Raw genomic sequence first — 19,560 nt, forward strand, 5'->3', positions numbered from 1 at the left:
CGTACACGTCCTGGGTGCTCGGACTTTCCAATGGTCATTGTTAAAATGTCGTCCCTACCTTGGCCAACAAATGTTCCTTGAGTCTGCTGCTCAACCAACTCATCCTGCATATAACAAAGAACTTTGTTACATAAAACACATGGGATGATAAATGCACAACCAATCAATGTTTAGAATTTGAATTTACAATTCTTTGTGAGATCAAGGCAATTGAGGAGGATGTCATGTTCCCATCAGACTTAGTCTAAGCAGCCTTCCACGTACCTAGCAGGTGCAGGGGCTAGGTCGGGGTACTCATGTCCTAAGGCCTCTACTCGACTCTTTCTTATCTTCCTCTCAAGTAATGCATAACCACCTCGTGATAACACGTGTAATGCATAAGTGTAAAATCACAATTAAATGCATTAACTAACTAAAGAAATATGTTAAGAAACAAACCTGTCAGTTCCCAGACTCTCTAGATGCACGAAACTACATCTACTCCTCCTTAGTTATTTTGTACTTGTCACAAGGAGACTCATGTTGTCTGTCTCCAAAGACATATAGATGTGTCAGCCTTGTCTTGAAATCCCTCCATCTGATCACTACATGGGATAACACTTTCTTTCTAATTTGACCAATGTTTGGGATATGAAAATGGTGTTGCTTAAAACAAAGAACATGTTAATGACATAATGAGAACAAAGTAAACAATATATCAAATTTCTTTTAAGTAAAGATACCTAAATGTCCTGCCATAGAAGGTTCTTGTCGACCTCTGGGACGTCATCCCAAGATGCAAGAACGATAGAAACATGGATTTTTACTAACATACTCAGATAACTCCTAAACTTATCAGAATGTGGCCATGAAGGCAGACCTGATCTTGGGTCAATCTCGACATGTATCCTCTCTGCTGCAACGCGTCAGGATGTCACATCGAGCAATCGTGTCACCGATCGACCACGTCTACTCTTTCTTGATTTTGATCCCGAGCTCGACATACCTTAAAAATACAAGGTTAGTACTACATCAAATATGATAAATAATACAACATTTAAAGGATATAAAAAAATAACACAAAACTTATTAAGATATTGTTTTCTCCTAGATGCCTTCATTGTGATCACTCCGAATTGCGTGGATGTCATCGGCTATGTCATCCACCTTGTCTTCAATGGGTCTTGATGCAAAAGATGTTGTCTCAAATATATCAAGAGAATCTTCATCATCATATCCGTACATGTTTTTTCCTTCCAATACCACTAACCATTTTTTATTTTTTGGATCATTTACATAGAATATTTGTCTTGCTTGACTAGCCATAATAAAAGCGTACAAGGAAGTATTAGAAATGATTATGATAATGTGCACATAAGTGAAGAGCTTAATAGAACTCAAGCCAAGCTTCACCAAGCACGACCAAAGATTAGTGAGCTTAGGCAAATGATTTCTGAGATCAAGGTTAGCCAAAAAGGTAAGGCTCATGCTAAGTCTTCCCATAGGAATAACAATGAGCATGGTGATAATCATTCCCATCATAGTGACCAAAATGTTTATGGTGGTCATCATAATGACTACTATCAGCATCTTCTTAGGAGACACCACAATCATAGAGATCATCCTATGGATCCAAAACTTGACCTTCCTCCTTTTTATGGTCGAGATAATGTAGAAGAATGTTTTGAGTAGGAGATGAAAGTAGAACAAATTTTTGAGTACTACCATATTGATGATGCAAGAAGAGTTCCCTTTGCAACTTTGACCTTTCAAGGCACTACCATATATATATATATATATATATATATATATATATATATATATATATATATATATATATATATATATATATTTATTTATTTATTTAAATCATTTTTAAGTGTTTAAAGGCAGCGAAAATAAATTTTCCTATCGAATCGACAACCGTCTATTCAAATATTAAGATAAGAAATTCTAAAAACAAGTAAATTTATCCGATGGGAAAAATTATATTCTTAAATATATATAGATTTAATTTGTCAAAAATAAGTTTATTGTTTTTTAATTATAATTTTCAAGTAAAAAAAAGTTCAAAATTTCAATTTTGAGCTTACTTTCATAATAAGTTTTTTTATTGAAACAATAGATTAATGTTTTTAACATATTTATAAAATTTATAAAATATGGCAAAATTTATCCATGTGAGTTAAAAATTCATTTCATGTGTGTATAGTATAATTGTTTACTATGACTAGACTGAATTGTTTAGCATTGACAAATGCAATTTTAGTTGGATTGAATAAGTTAAAGTGTGACAAAGCATGAGATATTTATATTGGTACTTTGTTTGTATTTCTAAAGACCTAGACAATGTTATTTTAGAAGTGGTAATGGATTAAAAATAATGAGACTACTATTTTAATATTAAAAGGCTCGAGTAATTATGTATGAAATGTTTGATTATGGTTGAGATAATCAGAAGATATGTATGTATCTTTTTATGTGTTTGATTATGGTTCATATAATCAATATGTATGTATTTTTTTTATCGGTAGCTTACCCCATACATGTTCGTTTTTGTGTTTTGGGAAATGGAATTATCGGTGATGATTGTATAATGTTTTATACGTGAGCAGATAATGTTACATATGTGTTGGGTCTATCGAGGAGGAGGTTCCATGTGGGTTACACAAACACCAATAACATCGAAGCCCTACCATATAAAGGATCAATATCACTCTCTACTCAAAATCTTAAGACAATGGGTTAATGGGTTTTTCATCTTTTATATACTACTCTACTTTCTCATTTCTATCCAATGTGGGACTTAGACTCACACTTGGATTCCCAACAATCTCCCCCTCAAGGGTGAGTCCCTTCCACATAGGTACACTCCTCCTCTAGCGGAAGCATTCCCAACCAACCACAACCACGAGTAGCCTTTTCCAACCGTCGTTCATCTTAATGGAACTCGCTTACCTGAATACCCTTTGCCATGAAGACTTTCGGTATAGGGATCATTATACTCGTCCAAGCCGATCACCAAGACAAACCATCGGCTCTAATACCACTGTTGGGTCTATCGAGGAGGAGGTTACCCTGTGGGTTACACAAACACCAACAACATCTGAGCCAACTATATAAGGGATCAACACCACTCTTTACCCAAACCTTAAGGTCGTTCATCTAAGGTTTGTTGGGATAAACTTATATTTTAGGGTTTTATTAATAATTTTGTTTAAATCTTATTTTATTAGTTTGATTTGATAGATATAAAATAGGGATATGTAGTTATTATTTTTGGTTTATCAAGGTACAATATTATTTTATGATAGATTAAGCAGATTTTATTTTTAAGATAGTTGATATTTTATTTTTATTCCCTGTAATAATGTATGTGCTATGGCTATTAAAGCCCTCCAATTATCAATGAATAACAAAACTCAATTTCAGGAAAATATTAGATTGAGTATATTGTGAGATTTTCCCATCAGTGGTATCAGAGCTTTATGCTCTAAGTACCGAGAGAGGGAAGAGAGTTAAACACCGTGAGAGAAAAAGTGCGTGCTTGATTTTTTTTGTGAGAGAGATGACAAAGGTAGTCAATGGGATGAGTGTTCCACAATTGTCGGAAAATACCAATTACAACAATTGGTCTTTACAATGAACCCGCGGATGATGAGCATCAGATAGTGAACCAGATTGCTGCATTGAAAAAGACACGAGTGAAAGACAAATCGGCTTTGTACTTTCTGTATAATGCAGTGGATGAATCTGGATTCGAGAAAATAACTAATGCAAAGTCAGCAAAAGAAGCATGGAAAATTCTGAAGGTGGCATATAAAGGAGATACTCGCGTGAAGCAGGTCCGAGTACAAGCTCTCAGAAGAGAGTTTGAACATATGGAGATGGATGATAATGAGGGAGTTGCCGAGTTTATAACTCGAGTGCAGAAGATGGCCAACCAACTCGGAATGAACGGAGAAGAGGTTCCTTCTAACCGGGTTGCGGAAAAGATCATGAGAAATCTGACGGATGATTTTGAAAGTATCGTGGTCACTATTGAAGAGACAAAGGATTTGTCAACTCTCACTATGGAGGAGTTAGCTAGGTCATTAAAAGCCCACGAATTGAGGAAGATAAAGAAAAAGAGGGAACCCGACGATCAAGCACTACATGTACAGTTTGACTCGAATAAATCTCGGATTACTCAGAGCCGAGGTTCTGGCGGTAGATGGCGAGGAAGCCGAGGACGAGGTGGACGTGGCCGAGGTAATTTTGAGAATGATAATGAAGATCAAACCGGTCAGCATAATTGGCGTGACCTAGGACAAGGAATAGGCCGAGGTGATCGATAAGGACTTGAGTGTTTTAAGTGTGGATAGTATGGCCACTATGAAAATGAGTGTAGATCAAGAAAGTGCTACAATTGTGGCAAGACGTGTCATATTGCAAAGTATTACAAGTCCAACACAAAGGGGAGACAAATCTCGTTACTGAAGATGCTGAAGAAGAGTGTGGAACAATTATGGATGAAGTGTCCAACACAAAGTATTACAAGTCCAACACAATGGATGAAGTGATCTTAGTAAAGGATGTAACAATTATGGAGAAGGAAAACCTGGAGAAAGAACTCAAACAAAAAGATGAAGAGATTTAGCGGATAGGGAGGCTTCTAGATGAATCTAATGAAATTATGAATAAACAGAGGGTTGAGCTTGAGGAGCTGAAGAAGGAAGCTCTTGAAAAAGAGGAGAAAGCATCTGGTGTTCTTGAACCAGACTAGGAGGAAGATGAAGATGTTGGGAAGAACCCGATGAAGATGTCGGCCAAGATGGTTGAGAAATCCCTTAAGGTTAGAAACGAGTTGGTCAAGGTTATTGAGAAGTCAGACATAACAAAGTCAGTCAAATTGTTAAAGAGGTCAACCAAGGTAAAAGACAGGAGGGCAATAAGGAAAAAGAAGAACTCAAATTTGATTGAAAGAAGCAAACTCGATGTGGGATGATGCACATGGAAAGCCGAACGAAGGAAGAAAAAAATTTAAGTTTATGGGGGAGTTTCTTGGGATAAACTTAAACTTTAGGGTTTTATTAATAATTTTCTTTAAATCTTATTTTATTAGTTTTTGGGTATAGTAATATTTAGTTCGATTTGATAGAGATAAAATAAGGATACATAGTTATGATTTTCGATTTATCTAGGTACAATATTATTTTCTGATAGATTAAACATATTTTATTTTTAAAATAGTAGATATTTTATTTTTATTCCCTGTAATATTGTAAGTGTTATGGCTTTTTAAATCCTTTCAATTATCAAAGAATACCAACACTCAATTTCAGGAAAATATCAGAGTGAGTATATTGTGAGATTTTCCCATCAATATGTTCTAGAGGCGTTATTGACTCAAGAGAGGATGGGGAATAACCTTGGGATTCATTTAAAGCATTTTAGAAATTAACAGTATGCTTACTAAAATAATATATTATCAAACTTTATTAATGTAATAGTCATTTATTAAATGAGTATATTTTATGTATAATAAGTGCATGTTAGAAATAAGTGGATGCTAGAAATAGGTGTTGTGCAGTATTGAAAAGTTATTATAAAATTACAATTTGAACATATATGGATATCTTACCTTATATATTTCTTTCAATTATTAATGTAGCTTATTAGCTCAGTTGGTTAGAGCGTTGTGCTAATAACGCGAAGGTCTCAGGTTTGAGATTGCATGGGCCAAATTGAATTTTAATATTTGATTCAAATAACATGGACTTTATAAGTAAAAATTTATATATATATATATATATATATATATATATATATATATTAATCTATTTATTTAAATGATTTTTTAAGTGTTTAAAGACAATGAAAATAAAGACAGTGAAGATAAGAAATTCTAAAAACAAGTAAATTTATTCGATGGGAAAAATTATATTCTTAAAGATATATAGATTTAAAAGAATTTATGCAAATGAGTATGTTCAATTCTTAAATACCATTTTATATGTTAAATATGCATAAGTTGTATTTCAAAACATGATTTTTTCATTTATTTTAGAAAAGTGTGAGCTTCTTGTTAAGTTAGTTAGTCCCCATGAATCTCATGAAGGTCGCGTCTAAAAATGAACAAAAATAATAAATGAAACAACGATTGGAGTTTAGTACTCAAGATATTTACCCTTAACTATTATGATCATATGAGTAGGATAAATATGAAATTATACTTTTTCACTCATATGTGATAGCTAACTAAATTTGGATTTAATTTGTCAAAAGTAAGTTTACTTTTTTTAATTATAATTTTCAAGTAAAAAAAAAAAGCTTGAAAATTTCAATTTTGAGTTCACTTCCATAATAAGTTTTTTTTATTGAAACAATAGATTAATGTTTTTAACATATTTATAAAATTTATAAAAGATTGTAAAATTTATCCTTGTGAGTTAAGAATTCATTTCATGTGTATAATATAATTGTTTGCTATGACTAGACTGTATTGTTTACCATTGACAAATGCAATTATAGTTGGATTGAATAATTTAAAGTGTGACAAAGCATGAGATATGTAATTTGGTACTTTGTTTGTATTTCAAAAGACCTAGACAATCATATCTTAAAAATGGTAATGGATTAAAAATAATGAGACTATTATTTTAATATTAAAAGGCTCGAGTAATTTTGTATGATTTAAATGTTTATGTTAGAGGATTAGGAATCATATTGTTATTACTACTTTGTATGAGATGTTTGATTATGGTTGAGATAATCATAAGGTATGTATCTTTTTATGTGTTTGATTATGGTTGGTATAATTAGAAGATATGTATTTTCTTGGGTGTTTAATTATGGTTCATATAATTAGTATGTATGTATCTTGTTTTTATGATTTTTTTATCCGTAGCTTACCCCATACATGTACGTTTTTGTGTTTTGGGGAATGAAATTATCGGTGATGATCGTATAATGTTTTATACGTGAGCAGGTAATGTTGCATATGTTCTAGAGGCGTTATTGACTCAAGAGAGATGGGGAATAACCTTGGGATTTGTATGGTAGAATATCCGAAGTCGAGCGGTTGTCAACAATAAACCAAACGACCGACTGAACGATCGCCTTTATCCGGACAGCTAGCAATAGTAAACAGGCCAGGTATTAGCGAATAGTCAAATGATCGCTTCCGAACGATCGTCAACCTCCTAGACAAAACGATCGTGATATCGTAAGATAATGCCAGTGAGAAAATCGTCATGCCATACGCTCGTCAATGCCATACGCTCGTCAATGCCATACGCTCGTCAATGTCGCGCCTAGTATCGATCGTCTTAATAGCGATCGTCCGTTACTTAAAACAAGCAACCAGCATGGGTCAAATTAACCCAGTCAAGCTAAGAGTCAACAGACGCTCGGTCAGCTTTATTCAGACTGGGTCAATTAACCCGGATAAACTAAGGAAGAAGCGGTTACAAATGTATAACTATGAAAGCGCAAGTTACGGAACTAACCAACCAAATATCAAAGACGAGGACCACGATCAGGTGACTGGATTATCCAACTAACCGAATTTTTAGGTAAACGGTTCATTTTACTTCTAGGTTAAATACGAAAATCCTAAAGGAAACAGGTACGTTTTGATAATGGAAAAAAGAGAGAGAAAATATTAATTTGATTATTGAACCAAAAGGTTCGGTCATTCCCTTTTTCTGACTTGAGCGTCGGAGTGCCTTCACAGGTACCCACTCCATTCTCCCCGAAGAGCCCTATGCAACTGGAAGATATAAGGATAACTGCATTGTGAGAAGGTGAAGACATCGTTGATCAGGTTCGCGTCTCGGTCCCAACAACTATACCGAAACACTTTGGCGCCCACCGTAGGGTCCGAGATTTAGCGTACCCAAGGAAGACCACAAGAGCCATGGAAGAGAATAACACTCGAGACTTGGTCAAGCAGCTTCAGGCACAGATAGAGGCCCATGCGAAGACTATACGAGAACAACAGGAAATTCAACGTAAACAAATGGAGGAACTTGCGATGCTGAGAGCTCAACGACCTCCGCTGATGATATTGGCCTCCAACAAACAGGACGATAATGAAGGAAGCCATGATGGAGGACCATCCGAACCTGTCGGAGGAGGAAGGAAGGGGCCCACTTCTCTATGGCTTACCAACCTACTTCCATTTACGGAAGCCATCATGCAAGCTATTATGCCAGAAAAACCCCCTCCAACGTTAGAAAGATACAATGGCTCAGCAGACCCAGACAACCCTTTCCGCAACTTTATAGATGCCATGTCATTCTACACAGACAATGATCCAGTCATTTGCCGAGCTTTTTCGTTATCCCTGAAAGATGAGGCACTAGAGTAGTATCACACCTTCCCTCAAAATTCAGTGGATTGCTTCGCTACCGTGGAAACTCTTTTTCGAAAACAGTATGCTACCAACAGAAGACCGGAGATGACTCCGGCTGAGCTCGTAAACATTAAACAGGAGAAGGATGAAACCTTGAAAGCTTTCATGCATAGATACAATGAGACGGCTAGGCGCGTAAAAGATGTGAATCACACGTTTATAATAAACAATCTACCTTCGTGTTTAAGGCCAGGGTATTTCGCTGAACAGTTGTATGCAGATCCTCCAAAGTCTATGGAAGAACTCCAGGCAACGATCGCGAAATTCATACGCATTGAGGACCTTAGAAACTCAAGAAAAAGGCAACAACAAGAAAATCCTAACAGTGGTACCAAGAAAGATACGAAGCGGTCGTCCCACGACTATAAAGCTGACAGACCTCCTCGAAAGGAGTCGGGGTGGACACCCAAATACGATCGTTATACTTTCCTCAACGCGCCCAGAGCAAAGGTACTCGAAGAGGCGCTGCACGCAGAACTCCTCACTGTTCGGCAAAAGACCACTCCAAAGAATGCTGATGGAAGTAAAGCATTTCGTCTTCATCTAAACCTTGGCCATGACACCGAAGAGTGTAACATAGTAAAAGATGAGATACAAAGACTCATCCGTGCAGGGTACCTCCAAAAATACATAAAGGAGAGAACATCCACCAGGGCAGCAACCCCCATCAGGAAGGAAACCTCGCGGAGAAGTCCCGAACGATCGCCTCACAAGGACGACTGACGAAGACGACGATCCCGGAGACAACCCCGACACCCAGAAAGAGAGAGGTCGGTCCGAGGACGAATCGACACCATATCCGGAGGCTTTGCAGGAGGAGGAGCATCAGCCTCCGCCCGGAAAAGACACTTGAGAAATTTAAAAGCGGTGCACATGGTAGATCGACAACCTCGATCCATGCCCAACATCACTTTTACAAATGCAGACTTCCACGCTCCTGACCCTGATCATGATGACCCCATGGTCATCATCGCCGAGATAACCCGTTACGATGTCAGGAAAGTGCTCATCGATCAAGGGAGCTCAGTCAATATCTTGTACTAGACCACATTCCTAAAAATGGATTTATCCGAAGAACTGATAACCCCTTTCAACGAGCAGATTGTAGGCTTCGCAGGGGAAAAAGTTGACACTCGGGGATACCTTGACCTAAGAACTCGACTCGGAACAGGCCAGGAGGCAAGAGAGCTAAGAGTTAGGTTCTTACTGGTAGAGGCAAATACTTCATATAACGCCTTACTAGGACGACCCTGCTTGAACGCTTTCGGAGCCATCGTATCCACCCCTCATCTAGCTATGAAGTTCTCAATTGAGAGAGGCACCGTGTGTATGGTAAGGGCCGATCAGCGAACGGCTCGACAATGTTACGTTGCCAGTTTAAAGGTCACACCTTTCATGCCACCAAGAAGAGCCATAGGAGCCGAAATAGCTGCGATTGACTTAGATCCCAGAACCAATATAGACGTGGTTGTCGAACGTGGTCATGGTCAAAAAGCCGAACGGCCAATGGAGAATGTGCGTGGACTTCACTGACCTTAACAAAGCTTGCCCTAAAGATTCATATCCCCTTCCAGGCATTGATCGGTTGGTAGATGGGGCCTCAGGACATACTGTATTAAGCTTCCTCGATGCGTATTCGGGGTACAACCAAATCCTCATGTATGAACCCGATCAGAATAAAACAGCCTTCATTACTGAACGCGTAAATTACTGTTATGAAGTAATGTCGTTCGGTCTGAAGAATGCAGGAGCAACCTACCAGCGCCTTATGGACAAAGTCTTCTACCATCAAATCGGCAAATGCATAGACGTCTATGTAGATGATATGGTCATCCGAAGTCAATCTGTGGAACAACATCTCAAAGATTTGGCGGAAGTTTTCCTCCAGATACAACGATATAACACGAGACTAAACCCATCTAAATGTACCTTTGGCATCCCAACTGGGAAGTTTTTGGGTTTTATGCTAACATGCAGGGGAATCGAGGCCAACCCAGACAAATGTAGGGCCATACTTGAAATGCAGAGCCTAGAAATCCTGAAAGAGGTACAACGTCTAGTTGGCCGAATGACAGCGTTATCACACTTCATTATGAAGTTGGCCGAACACATCAGGCCTATCCTGAAGAACATGAAGAAGGGCACCACCCGACACTGGGACGATGAGTGCGAAAAAGCCTTCGGTGCTGTTAAACACATTCTCACCAGCCCTCTAATCATGGCACGATTGGTAGCAGGATCTGACTTGTAGCTGTACATCGTAGCATCCCATCATGCTGTAAGTGCCGCTTTGGTACAGGAGACCCCCATCCTTAAGTTGATATATTTTGTTAGCAGAACGTTACAGGGGGCGGGGGAGCGGTATTCCTAAATCGAAAAGGTAGCCTTGGCCCTGCTCACGTCAACTTCCACCATATTTCCAGAGCCATCAAGTGATCGTCCGAACAAATCACCCAGTCGCCAAGATCCTAAAAAAACCCGACCTGGCAAGAAGCATGGTCTCATGGTCAGTAGAACTTTCTGAGTTCGGACTACGTTTTGAACCTCGAGGGTCCATCAAAGGACAACACCTGACAGACTTTGCAGCCGAACTAACACCATACCTGATAGCTCAGAGCCAATATGGCTCCTTAACGTGGACGGATCCTCAAACAAAAGAGGTGGGGGAGCTGGTATTGTGCTAGAAGGACCAAATGGCCTAATCATCGAGCAAGCCATCACATTCTGATTTCAAGCTAGCAACAACCAAGTAGAATATGAAGCCTTGATTGCTGGTTTAATCCTAGCCAAAGAATTGACAGTCGCTCGATTAGAATGCAGGATGGATTCACAATTGGTGGTCGGTCATATGAACGAAACCTACCAGGTTAAAGATAATCAATTACTGCGCTACTTTCACAAAGCAAACACCCTCCTCAAAGACTTTGTCGATGTCAGCACCATTCATGTGCCTAGGGAACAAAATGCAAGAGCAAATCTCCTATCCAAGTTAACTCACTCAAGAGAGAAAACACAATTATCTTCCATCATCAAGATGATACTGGACCACCCAGTCGTGGAAACTTTCGCCACCGATGTATCAACACACGAAGCTGATTGGAGACAAAACATACATGACTTGATGATGAAGCAGGAGCGAGGAGAAAAAATCATCGCAAGCGAGTCAAAACGCATCGCTCGTTTTCTACATATAGGTGATGACCTATACAGGCGCGACCACACCACACCCTTGTTGAAGTGTATATCGGCAGACGAAGCAGATTACGTTCTGCGTGAACTCCATACCGAGATCTACGGTTTCCACTCAGGAAAACGCACGCTCAGAGCGCGTGTACTACGCACAGGATATTACTAGCCAATGATCGACCAAGATTGTGAGACATTCGTCAAGAAATGTCTCTCATGTCAAGCGCATGGTCATGACTTCCGCGTCCCTCTTGAAGAATTGCACGACATCATCTCCCCATGGCCGTTCGCCCAATGGGGAATAAACATAGTTGGGCCGTTACCAATCGCAAAAGCTCAGAACAAATTCCTCCGGGTGGTGGTCGACTACTTCACTAAATGGATAGAAGCCGAACCACTGTCCATAATCAGTGCCCAACGAGTACAGAAATTCATCTGGCACCTAATATGCCGGTTCGATTTGCCACAAAAAATCATCACGGACAACGGCAGGAAATTCATTGAGAAAAGGTTAGAAGATTTCCTAAAAAACTTGGAGATTAAGCATGTGACCAGCTCAGTAGAACATCCACAAACTAATGGACAAGCAGAAGCCGCGAACAAAGCGCTGCTCACAGAATTGAAAAAACAACTCGGCGAGGCTAAAGGTTTATGGGTCGAGGAACTACCAGAAGTACTATGGGCGTACAGATGCACCCCACATGGATCCACAGGGGACCCTCCATTTAATTTGACATACGGCACGGACGCCATGCTTCCAGTCGAGGTCGGGGAGCCATCACTTAGACGCAGCATCACCGACACGACCCTTAACGATGAGCAGCTGCAGATGAACCTCGACACGCTACCTGAGCGACGAGAAGTCGCCACAGTTCGTGCGGCAGCTCAAAAAAGAATGCTCTCCCGCAGATACAACACTAAAGTCAAGCCTAGAGCTTTCAAAAATGGTGATCTTTTATGGCGGAAACAAGGAGAAGCAAGAAAAAAACGAGCTCATGGAAAACTCGCAGCCAACTGGGAAGGACCTTTCCGCATAACAGAGGACTTGATGAATGGGGCATATCGCCTCGAACTTCTCAATGGGCAAACCATCCCCAACACTTGGAACGCCACTCACCTTAAACATTATTTCAGTTGAAATTTATCATTTCCATGTTTATGAAACATTATTTCTCTACCTACAATAATGAATGTTTTTTCATTCCTCATCCACTATATGCTCAACAAACCGACCAACATGTCCCTCCTACGACACCACATAATCACACACAAGTTTCAAGTCCCAGGGACAAACGCTACAAAACCGGTCGACCTAGTAGATGTTCGCCCTAGAACACCCAGATCATGGCGCATAGGGATACACTCCCTCTAGTAGATGTTCTTCCTTGAACACCAAGGTGCATTAATCAAAAGGACACACTCCCACTGGTATATGTTCGCCCTGGAACACCCAGAACATTCAATCTACAAGATCATTCACAAGTCTAGATTAAATTCACTCAGAGCATCTACCATTCACGAAACAATAATAACAAACAACAGTGAACACTCAAGTCATGCGCGGTAAAGGTGTTTGTCAAACGTCAAATTAAGCAAATCCTACGCATATGAAGTTTGTTCCTAACAAACAAATAAATACAAAGAGCTCATGGCCACGCCAATACATTACAGTCTAATCTATTACAACATCTGGTGACCCCCGCAACAAACCCTCCGATAGCTTCGGCATTAGGTCCCTCAACAGCAGCTACTCCAACATCATTACCTTCTTCAGGTTCCATGAAAGCATCATCTGGGATCTCAACTAAAGGTACCAATTGACCTTCATACACATCCTTTCTCAGATCAAATTCCACTCCCTCAGTGGACACTTGAAGAAGATGTGTTACTTGCCTCAAAGCCTTCTTGAACCCCTTAATATGTTCCACAATTATTGCTTCGCTCATTTCCTCTCTTATTTCTTTCTCCTCGGCAGCAGCAAGGAGTAGACCATCACTTTCTTTAGTTAAAGCAGCCACGGTTTTCGTTGACTGCTCTAACTCAGTCGCCAACTGGTCCCGTTCTCTCTGCAACTGATCCTGTTCTCTTTTCATCACAAATCCGGCTGTCTGAACATTATTCAACAGCGCTTGAGCCTCACTCAACAATTGCTCAGATTGTTTTTGCCTCTATTCGCAGTGAGAGTGGACGTCCGCCAACTCCTTTAGCTGGGTCTGCGCCTTTTGCAACTCAACCCTCAAAACGCCCCTATCGGATGCGTACGCCATGTGCCAAGCGGCCATAGCTGCTCGACTTGTTAGTTCCAGCATCGCATCGGCCATTTGTTGTTCAGTCATGCTTTCCACAACCTTTTTCTCAGAGTCGTCCAGGTTAAAATCAATCTTATGGCTAAGGTTGAAAGATGGATCCCACACGCCATTAGGAAGAGGGCGATTCGTCCCCTCGTCAACTTCCTTCATTCTCTTTGGAGCAGCGCCCGGTTTGTCGATAGCCTTACCCCTCCGTTTCCTCAACGATCGCCACTTCATCGGGGAAGGACGACCACACATTTGGAGGAAGTTGAGTGGTCCCTAAAGATGGGCCTGGACACCCACTGCCTGCTTTAGCACTGGCAATGGCTTTGAACCAATTACGGACTGGTCCCTTTTTCCCCATGATCTCTGCAAATACAGGTTCATCCCACACAGTCAACAATAATCAAATTATATACAAAAACACCAATAAGAGAAACATACCAAACACCCTTGAGTTGAAGTCATCGTGTTCAAGGCAATTTATGATTCAACGGGAAGAAAAGGGGCGAGACAGTGCCATCAACACACTCAAAGCTTCCAGTTCTCCAACAGTCATCTTATCCTCAGGCCATGAGGTAAATTTTAGTGGATTTTGCGTCCAATACAGGGAAAATTTCGGGATCCCATCTTCATGAAAAAAGAATGCCTGCCCTGAATCGAGAATCGACGCTCTAAAGAATTTATCTTTAAAACCCCTGTACGACTGCGAGTACTGTTTCAGGAGGGCGTCACCAGGCTCAGATATTAGCGACACCCAACCCCTTTTGGCGATAGGACGACATCTAAAGAAATGCAGAAACAATGGCGTAGTAGGCCTAATGGCCAAGGCTTGACACACAACAACAAATGCCTGAATATATCCCCAGCTATTGGGATGTAGTCGGGTGGAAGCAACATTTAGGGTTTTTAATACCTCCATCTGAAAAACACTCAGAGGCAACCTAATGTACATATAATAGAATAACGAAGAATAGAAGTAGAAAAAGTCTTGGGCGACACTCTCTCTTCCATGAAAAACCCTTTCATTTTCACGGCAAGCCACCAACTTTATACAGGATTTGTAACCTAGGGTTCTCAGAATACAACTATTATCTACCCAATCTTCCAACACTACTCTATTTTTAAACAAGCTACAAAAATCACTTATGTCCCGTGAAGCCCAATCGTAACCGCTGTCGCCAGATGATGAGGAAGCTAGATCTTCTGGGTTTTCAGTTAGTACATTCCCATATACAAACACACTCTCACCACCAACAATGGAGGCGATTTCGTGGCACTTTCCCGCCGACGATACTTTTGGCACTTCAACACCTTCATTCAACCCCTTTTCTTCCATCGTCAATGATAAACAAATTAGCACAGGGAAAGAATTAAGGTTTACCTGATAGATTCGTAAACGAGAAAAGTAAAGTTGAAGCGAGGCAAGAGAACCAGCGAGGCAAGAGAACCGTCACTGAAGCAGAAATGATGATGTTGCTACCACAATTTCTTATGCCCTTTCACATTGTCTTTCACATTAATGAAGGGAAAACTGACAGTGGAACACCACACGCCGTAGGATTAGCACAATCCAACGACTCTATTTTCACGGCTTTACAAATACCCTCGAGAGCGGGAAACCATAGAATGTCTCAACAAAATGGTGCGCAGCAGTTACCCTCAACGTCCTATAGTTAACTCGCACGCTTAAACCACGTTGGTTAACTAGGACTCGCGGGGCATTATGTATGGTAGAATATCTGAAGTCGAGCGGTTGTCAACAATAAACCAAACGACTGACTGAACGATCGCCTTTATCCGGACATCTAGCAATAGTAAACAGGCCAGGTATTAGCGAATAGTCAAATGATCGCTTCCGAACGATCGTCAACCTCCTAGACAAAACGATCGTGATATCGTAAGATAATGCCAACGAGACAATCGTCATGCCATACGCTCGTCAATGCCATACGCTTGTCAATGTCGACCCTGGTATCGATCGTCTTAATAGCGATCGTCCGTTACTTAAAAATGGCAACCAGCATGGGTCAAATTAACCCAGTCAAGCTAAGAGTCAACAGCCGCTCGGTCAGCCTTATTCAGACTGGGTCAATTAACCCGGATAAACTAAGGAAGAAGCGGTTACAAATGTATAACTATGAAAGCGCAAGTTACGGAATTAACCAACCAAATATCAAAGACGAGGATCACGATCAGGTGACTGGATTATCCAACTAACCGGATTTTTAGGTAAATGATTCATTTTACTTCTAGGTTAAATACGAAAATCCTAAAGGAAATGCGTACGTTTTGATAATGGAAAAAAGAGAGAGAAAATATTAATTATGATTATTGAACCAAAAGGTTCAGTCATTCCCTTTTTCTGACTTGAGCGTCGTAGTGCCTTCGCAGGTACCCACTCCATTCTCCCCGAAGAGCCCTGTGCAACTGGAAGATATAAGGATAACTGCATTGTGAGAAGGTGATGACGTCGTTGATCAGGTTCGTGTCTCGGTCCCAATAACTATACTGAAACAGGATTCATTTAAAGAGTTTTATAAGTTAAGACAATATAATTGGAGTATTTTCATCGTTACTTTGCTACTCGAAATAATGTAATTTGATAAGTTGTTCTTTAATTACCATTATGCACTATGATAAATTTTGAGTTTTACGGATTTTTAATAACCCGTGACATCTTAGAAATCCCGGTGTTGGATTCGAGTGTGAAACGAAGAAACAGAAAACCCAGAAAAGGAAGAAGAGAAAAAACACAGAGAGAAAGTTGATATGGATATTTTGAGATTGAATTACTTCTGTAAACAGAGACAAGATACAATATATAGCCAATCCACGCGACAAAAATAAAAGTGAACGATCGTAAGCACCAAAGACGGAACAGCCCAGAACAAATCTCCGCCTAGACTCAATTATTACAAGGAAGAACAAAATTACTGAACGATACAAAATTACAAACCGAACGGTAAAAAACCAATCCTAGACAACAACTTTAGAAACTTCTCTTTAGCGAGCGGCTTAGTCAACATATCTGCAGGGTTGTCTTCAGATGCAATTTTGCAGATTTGGACATCATCGGATTCCACAATGCTCCTGACAAAATGCAGCTTGACGTCAATATGCTTTGTTCTAGAATGGTAGATCTGATGGTTGGCCAAATGTTTGGCGCTCTGACGGTCACAATGAACCTGGACGGTCGTTTGATCAATACCCAATTCCCGAATCAATCATTTTAAGCACAGTGCCTCCTTTACCCCTTCATCGAGCGCACAGTATTCAACTTCAATGGTTGAAAGGGCAACAACTGTTTGCAATGTAGACCTCCAGCTTACAGCACTACCGAACAGTGTAAACACATATCCCGAACGAGATTTCCTTGTGTCCATGCACCCGACAAAATCTTAGTTAACAAAGCCTTCAATATAACCTCCACCTTGAAAGTTATTCTGAAAGAGTAATCCAGTATCAAGAGACCCCCGTATGTATCTAAGCATCCACTTCAACGCTTCCTAGCGAATTTGTCCAAGATCAATCATAAACCGATTGAGAACACTTACCCCATGCGCAAGGTCAGGTATTGCGCAGACCGTGCCATACATGATGCTCCCAATCCCATTTGAAAATGGAACAGATTCCATCTTCCTCCTTTCATTCTCGGTCTTTGGGCATTGTTCTTTGGTGAGTTTCAAGTGTTGACCGATCGGTGTGCCAGCCGGTTTGGATTCAGTCATCCGATACCTTGAAATCACTTTCCGCAAAAAACTCTTTTGAGATAAAAGCAAGTTTCCCTTCAGTTTATCTCTCTTTATGTCAATGCCCAAGATCCGCCTTGCTTCTCCAAGCTCCTTGATTTCGAAAGCACCACTCAACTTTGCTTTCATCTCATGAATCATGCTCCTTTCACTACTGACAATCAGAATATCATCCACGTATAGAAGAAGATACAGTACCTCACTGTCACGGTTCAGAGTATACACGCAGTCATCATAATTACACCACTTGAAGTTCAGCTTCATTAGAAAATCATCAAATTTCCTATACCACTGTATTGGACTTTGCTTTAAGCCATAAATAGACTTTTGTAACAGGCACACTCTATCATCCACAGTAAATCCCTCCGACTGTTTCATATAAATTGTTTCCTCCAAGTCTCAATGTAGAAAAGCAGTCCTCACATCCAACTGTTCTAGATGCAAATTTGGATGAGTAGCTATCGCCATTAAAACTCTGACCGGAACAGTGCTTCACGACAGGAGCAAAAATCTCACGATAATCTATACCTTCAATCTGAGTAAAGCCTTTGGCAACAAGTCTTGCTTTGTAACTTGCTTTCTCACCCCTGGGTATAGCTTCCTTTTTCTTGAAGATCCATTTTGAACCTACAACCTTCTTACCCTTTGGCAGATCCACCAATCTCCAGGTGTTATTCTTCCTCAATGCCTCCAGCTCTTTCTCCATAGCACCCTGCCAAAGATGACAATCTCTGTTGTGAAGAGCCTTCTTGTAACTTCTCGGTTCACCCGAGCTTTCAAGATCTTCAGCAGCATTTAAGGCGTAGCAAATTAAATTCGCCTCTCCAAACCGTTTGGTTGGCGTAGAGATCCTTCTTTTCCTATCGCGGACAAGCTGATAATTCCTTAATTCATCACCAACTCCTCTTGAGTGACTCACATCACCAGATATACCATCTGTTTCATCACCAAGATCTGTTAACATTTCACCCGTTCGGTGCTCCTCTAATGACCAAACGTTTTCATCTTGCCCTTCACCCGTTCGGTCTTTCTCAGTCAACGACCGGACGACCCCATTAGTAGTATGCTCCACCTTAACGAGCGTCTTCTTCTTGCATCCAGGATTTTCAGCATCCATAGCCATTCTTGTTTCGTTAGAAACGACATCCCTACTAATGATCAGCTTGGATTGTTTAGTATCTAACCTCCACAAGTTGTATCCCTTAACTCCTTCAACAAATCCAAGGAATACACTTCTCACTGCTCAGACATCCAACTTATCTCCTTTGACATGCGCGAATGCCAAAGAACTGAACATCCTCAAGTTTGAGTAGTTAGTCGGTTGTCGACTCCAAACTTCCATTGGTGTTTTTTAATTGAGAGCCGAAGACAGACTCGTGTTAATCAGGTATACGACTGTATTCGCAGCCTCTCCCCATAAAGCCTTTGATAACCCTGATCTAAGCAGCATGCACCATACCCTGTCTAGAATTGTTCTATTCATCCTTTTAGCCAAACCATTATGTTGAGGAGTTCCCACCACAGTCTTGTGCCTCCTGATCCCTTTAACCTTGCAAAACTCATTAAATTCCTCTAAAACAAACTTACGACCATTGTCAGTTCTCAGACATTTCAGCCTATACCTTAATTGGTTCTCGATCTGAGTATGCCACTCCTTGAATTTTTGAAACGTTTCAGATTTATTCTTCAGAACGGAAATCCACACTCTTCTTGAAAAATCATCAATTATGCTCAGGAAATACGCTCCTCCATCATGAGTTTGAGTTCTTGCAGGCCCCCACAAGTCAGCATGGGCGTAGTCAAATAGTCGTTCGGTTAAGTGCTTCCCTTGACCGAACGGTATTCTATGTGATTTCCCCAAGATGCAAAGATAATAGAAATCCAACTTCTACAGTTTATCACCAAGAAGTAAGCCTTTCTTTTCAAGTTCTTCAAGATCCTTCTCACTGATATG

At 40.2% G+C, this 19,560-nt stretch overlaps 1 protein-coding gene across 1 annotated transcript; it reads left to right on the forward strand.

The window, feature by feature from the left end:
* Positions 1-8,422: 8,422 nt before the first annotated feature.
* On the forward strand, positions 8,423-9,100 carry LOC108336828 (uncharacterized). The gene has a single exon (XM_017573278.1). The coding sequence runs from the start codon at positions 8,423-8,425 to the stop codon at positions 9,098-9,100; it is 678 nt and encodes a 225-aa protein (XP_017428767.1).
* Positions 9,101-19,560: the final 10,460 nt, after the last annotated feature.

Source organism: Vigna angularis, chromosome 7 (genome assembly GCF_016808095.1).
Source record: "Vigna angularis cultivar LongXiaoDou No.4 chromosome 7, ASM1680809v1, whole genome shotgun sequence".
In the NCBI taxonomy this organism is placed as follows: domain Eukaryota; kingdom Viridiplantae; phylum Streptophyta; class Magnoliopsida; order Fabales; family Fabaceae; genus Vigna; species Vigna angularis.

Coding starts and splice junctions, on each gene's coding strand:
- LOC108336828 (XM_017573278.1), top strand. CDS start 8,423: ATGACTCCGGCTGAGCTCGTAAACATTAAACAGGAGAAGGATGAAACC.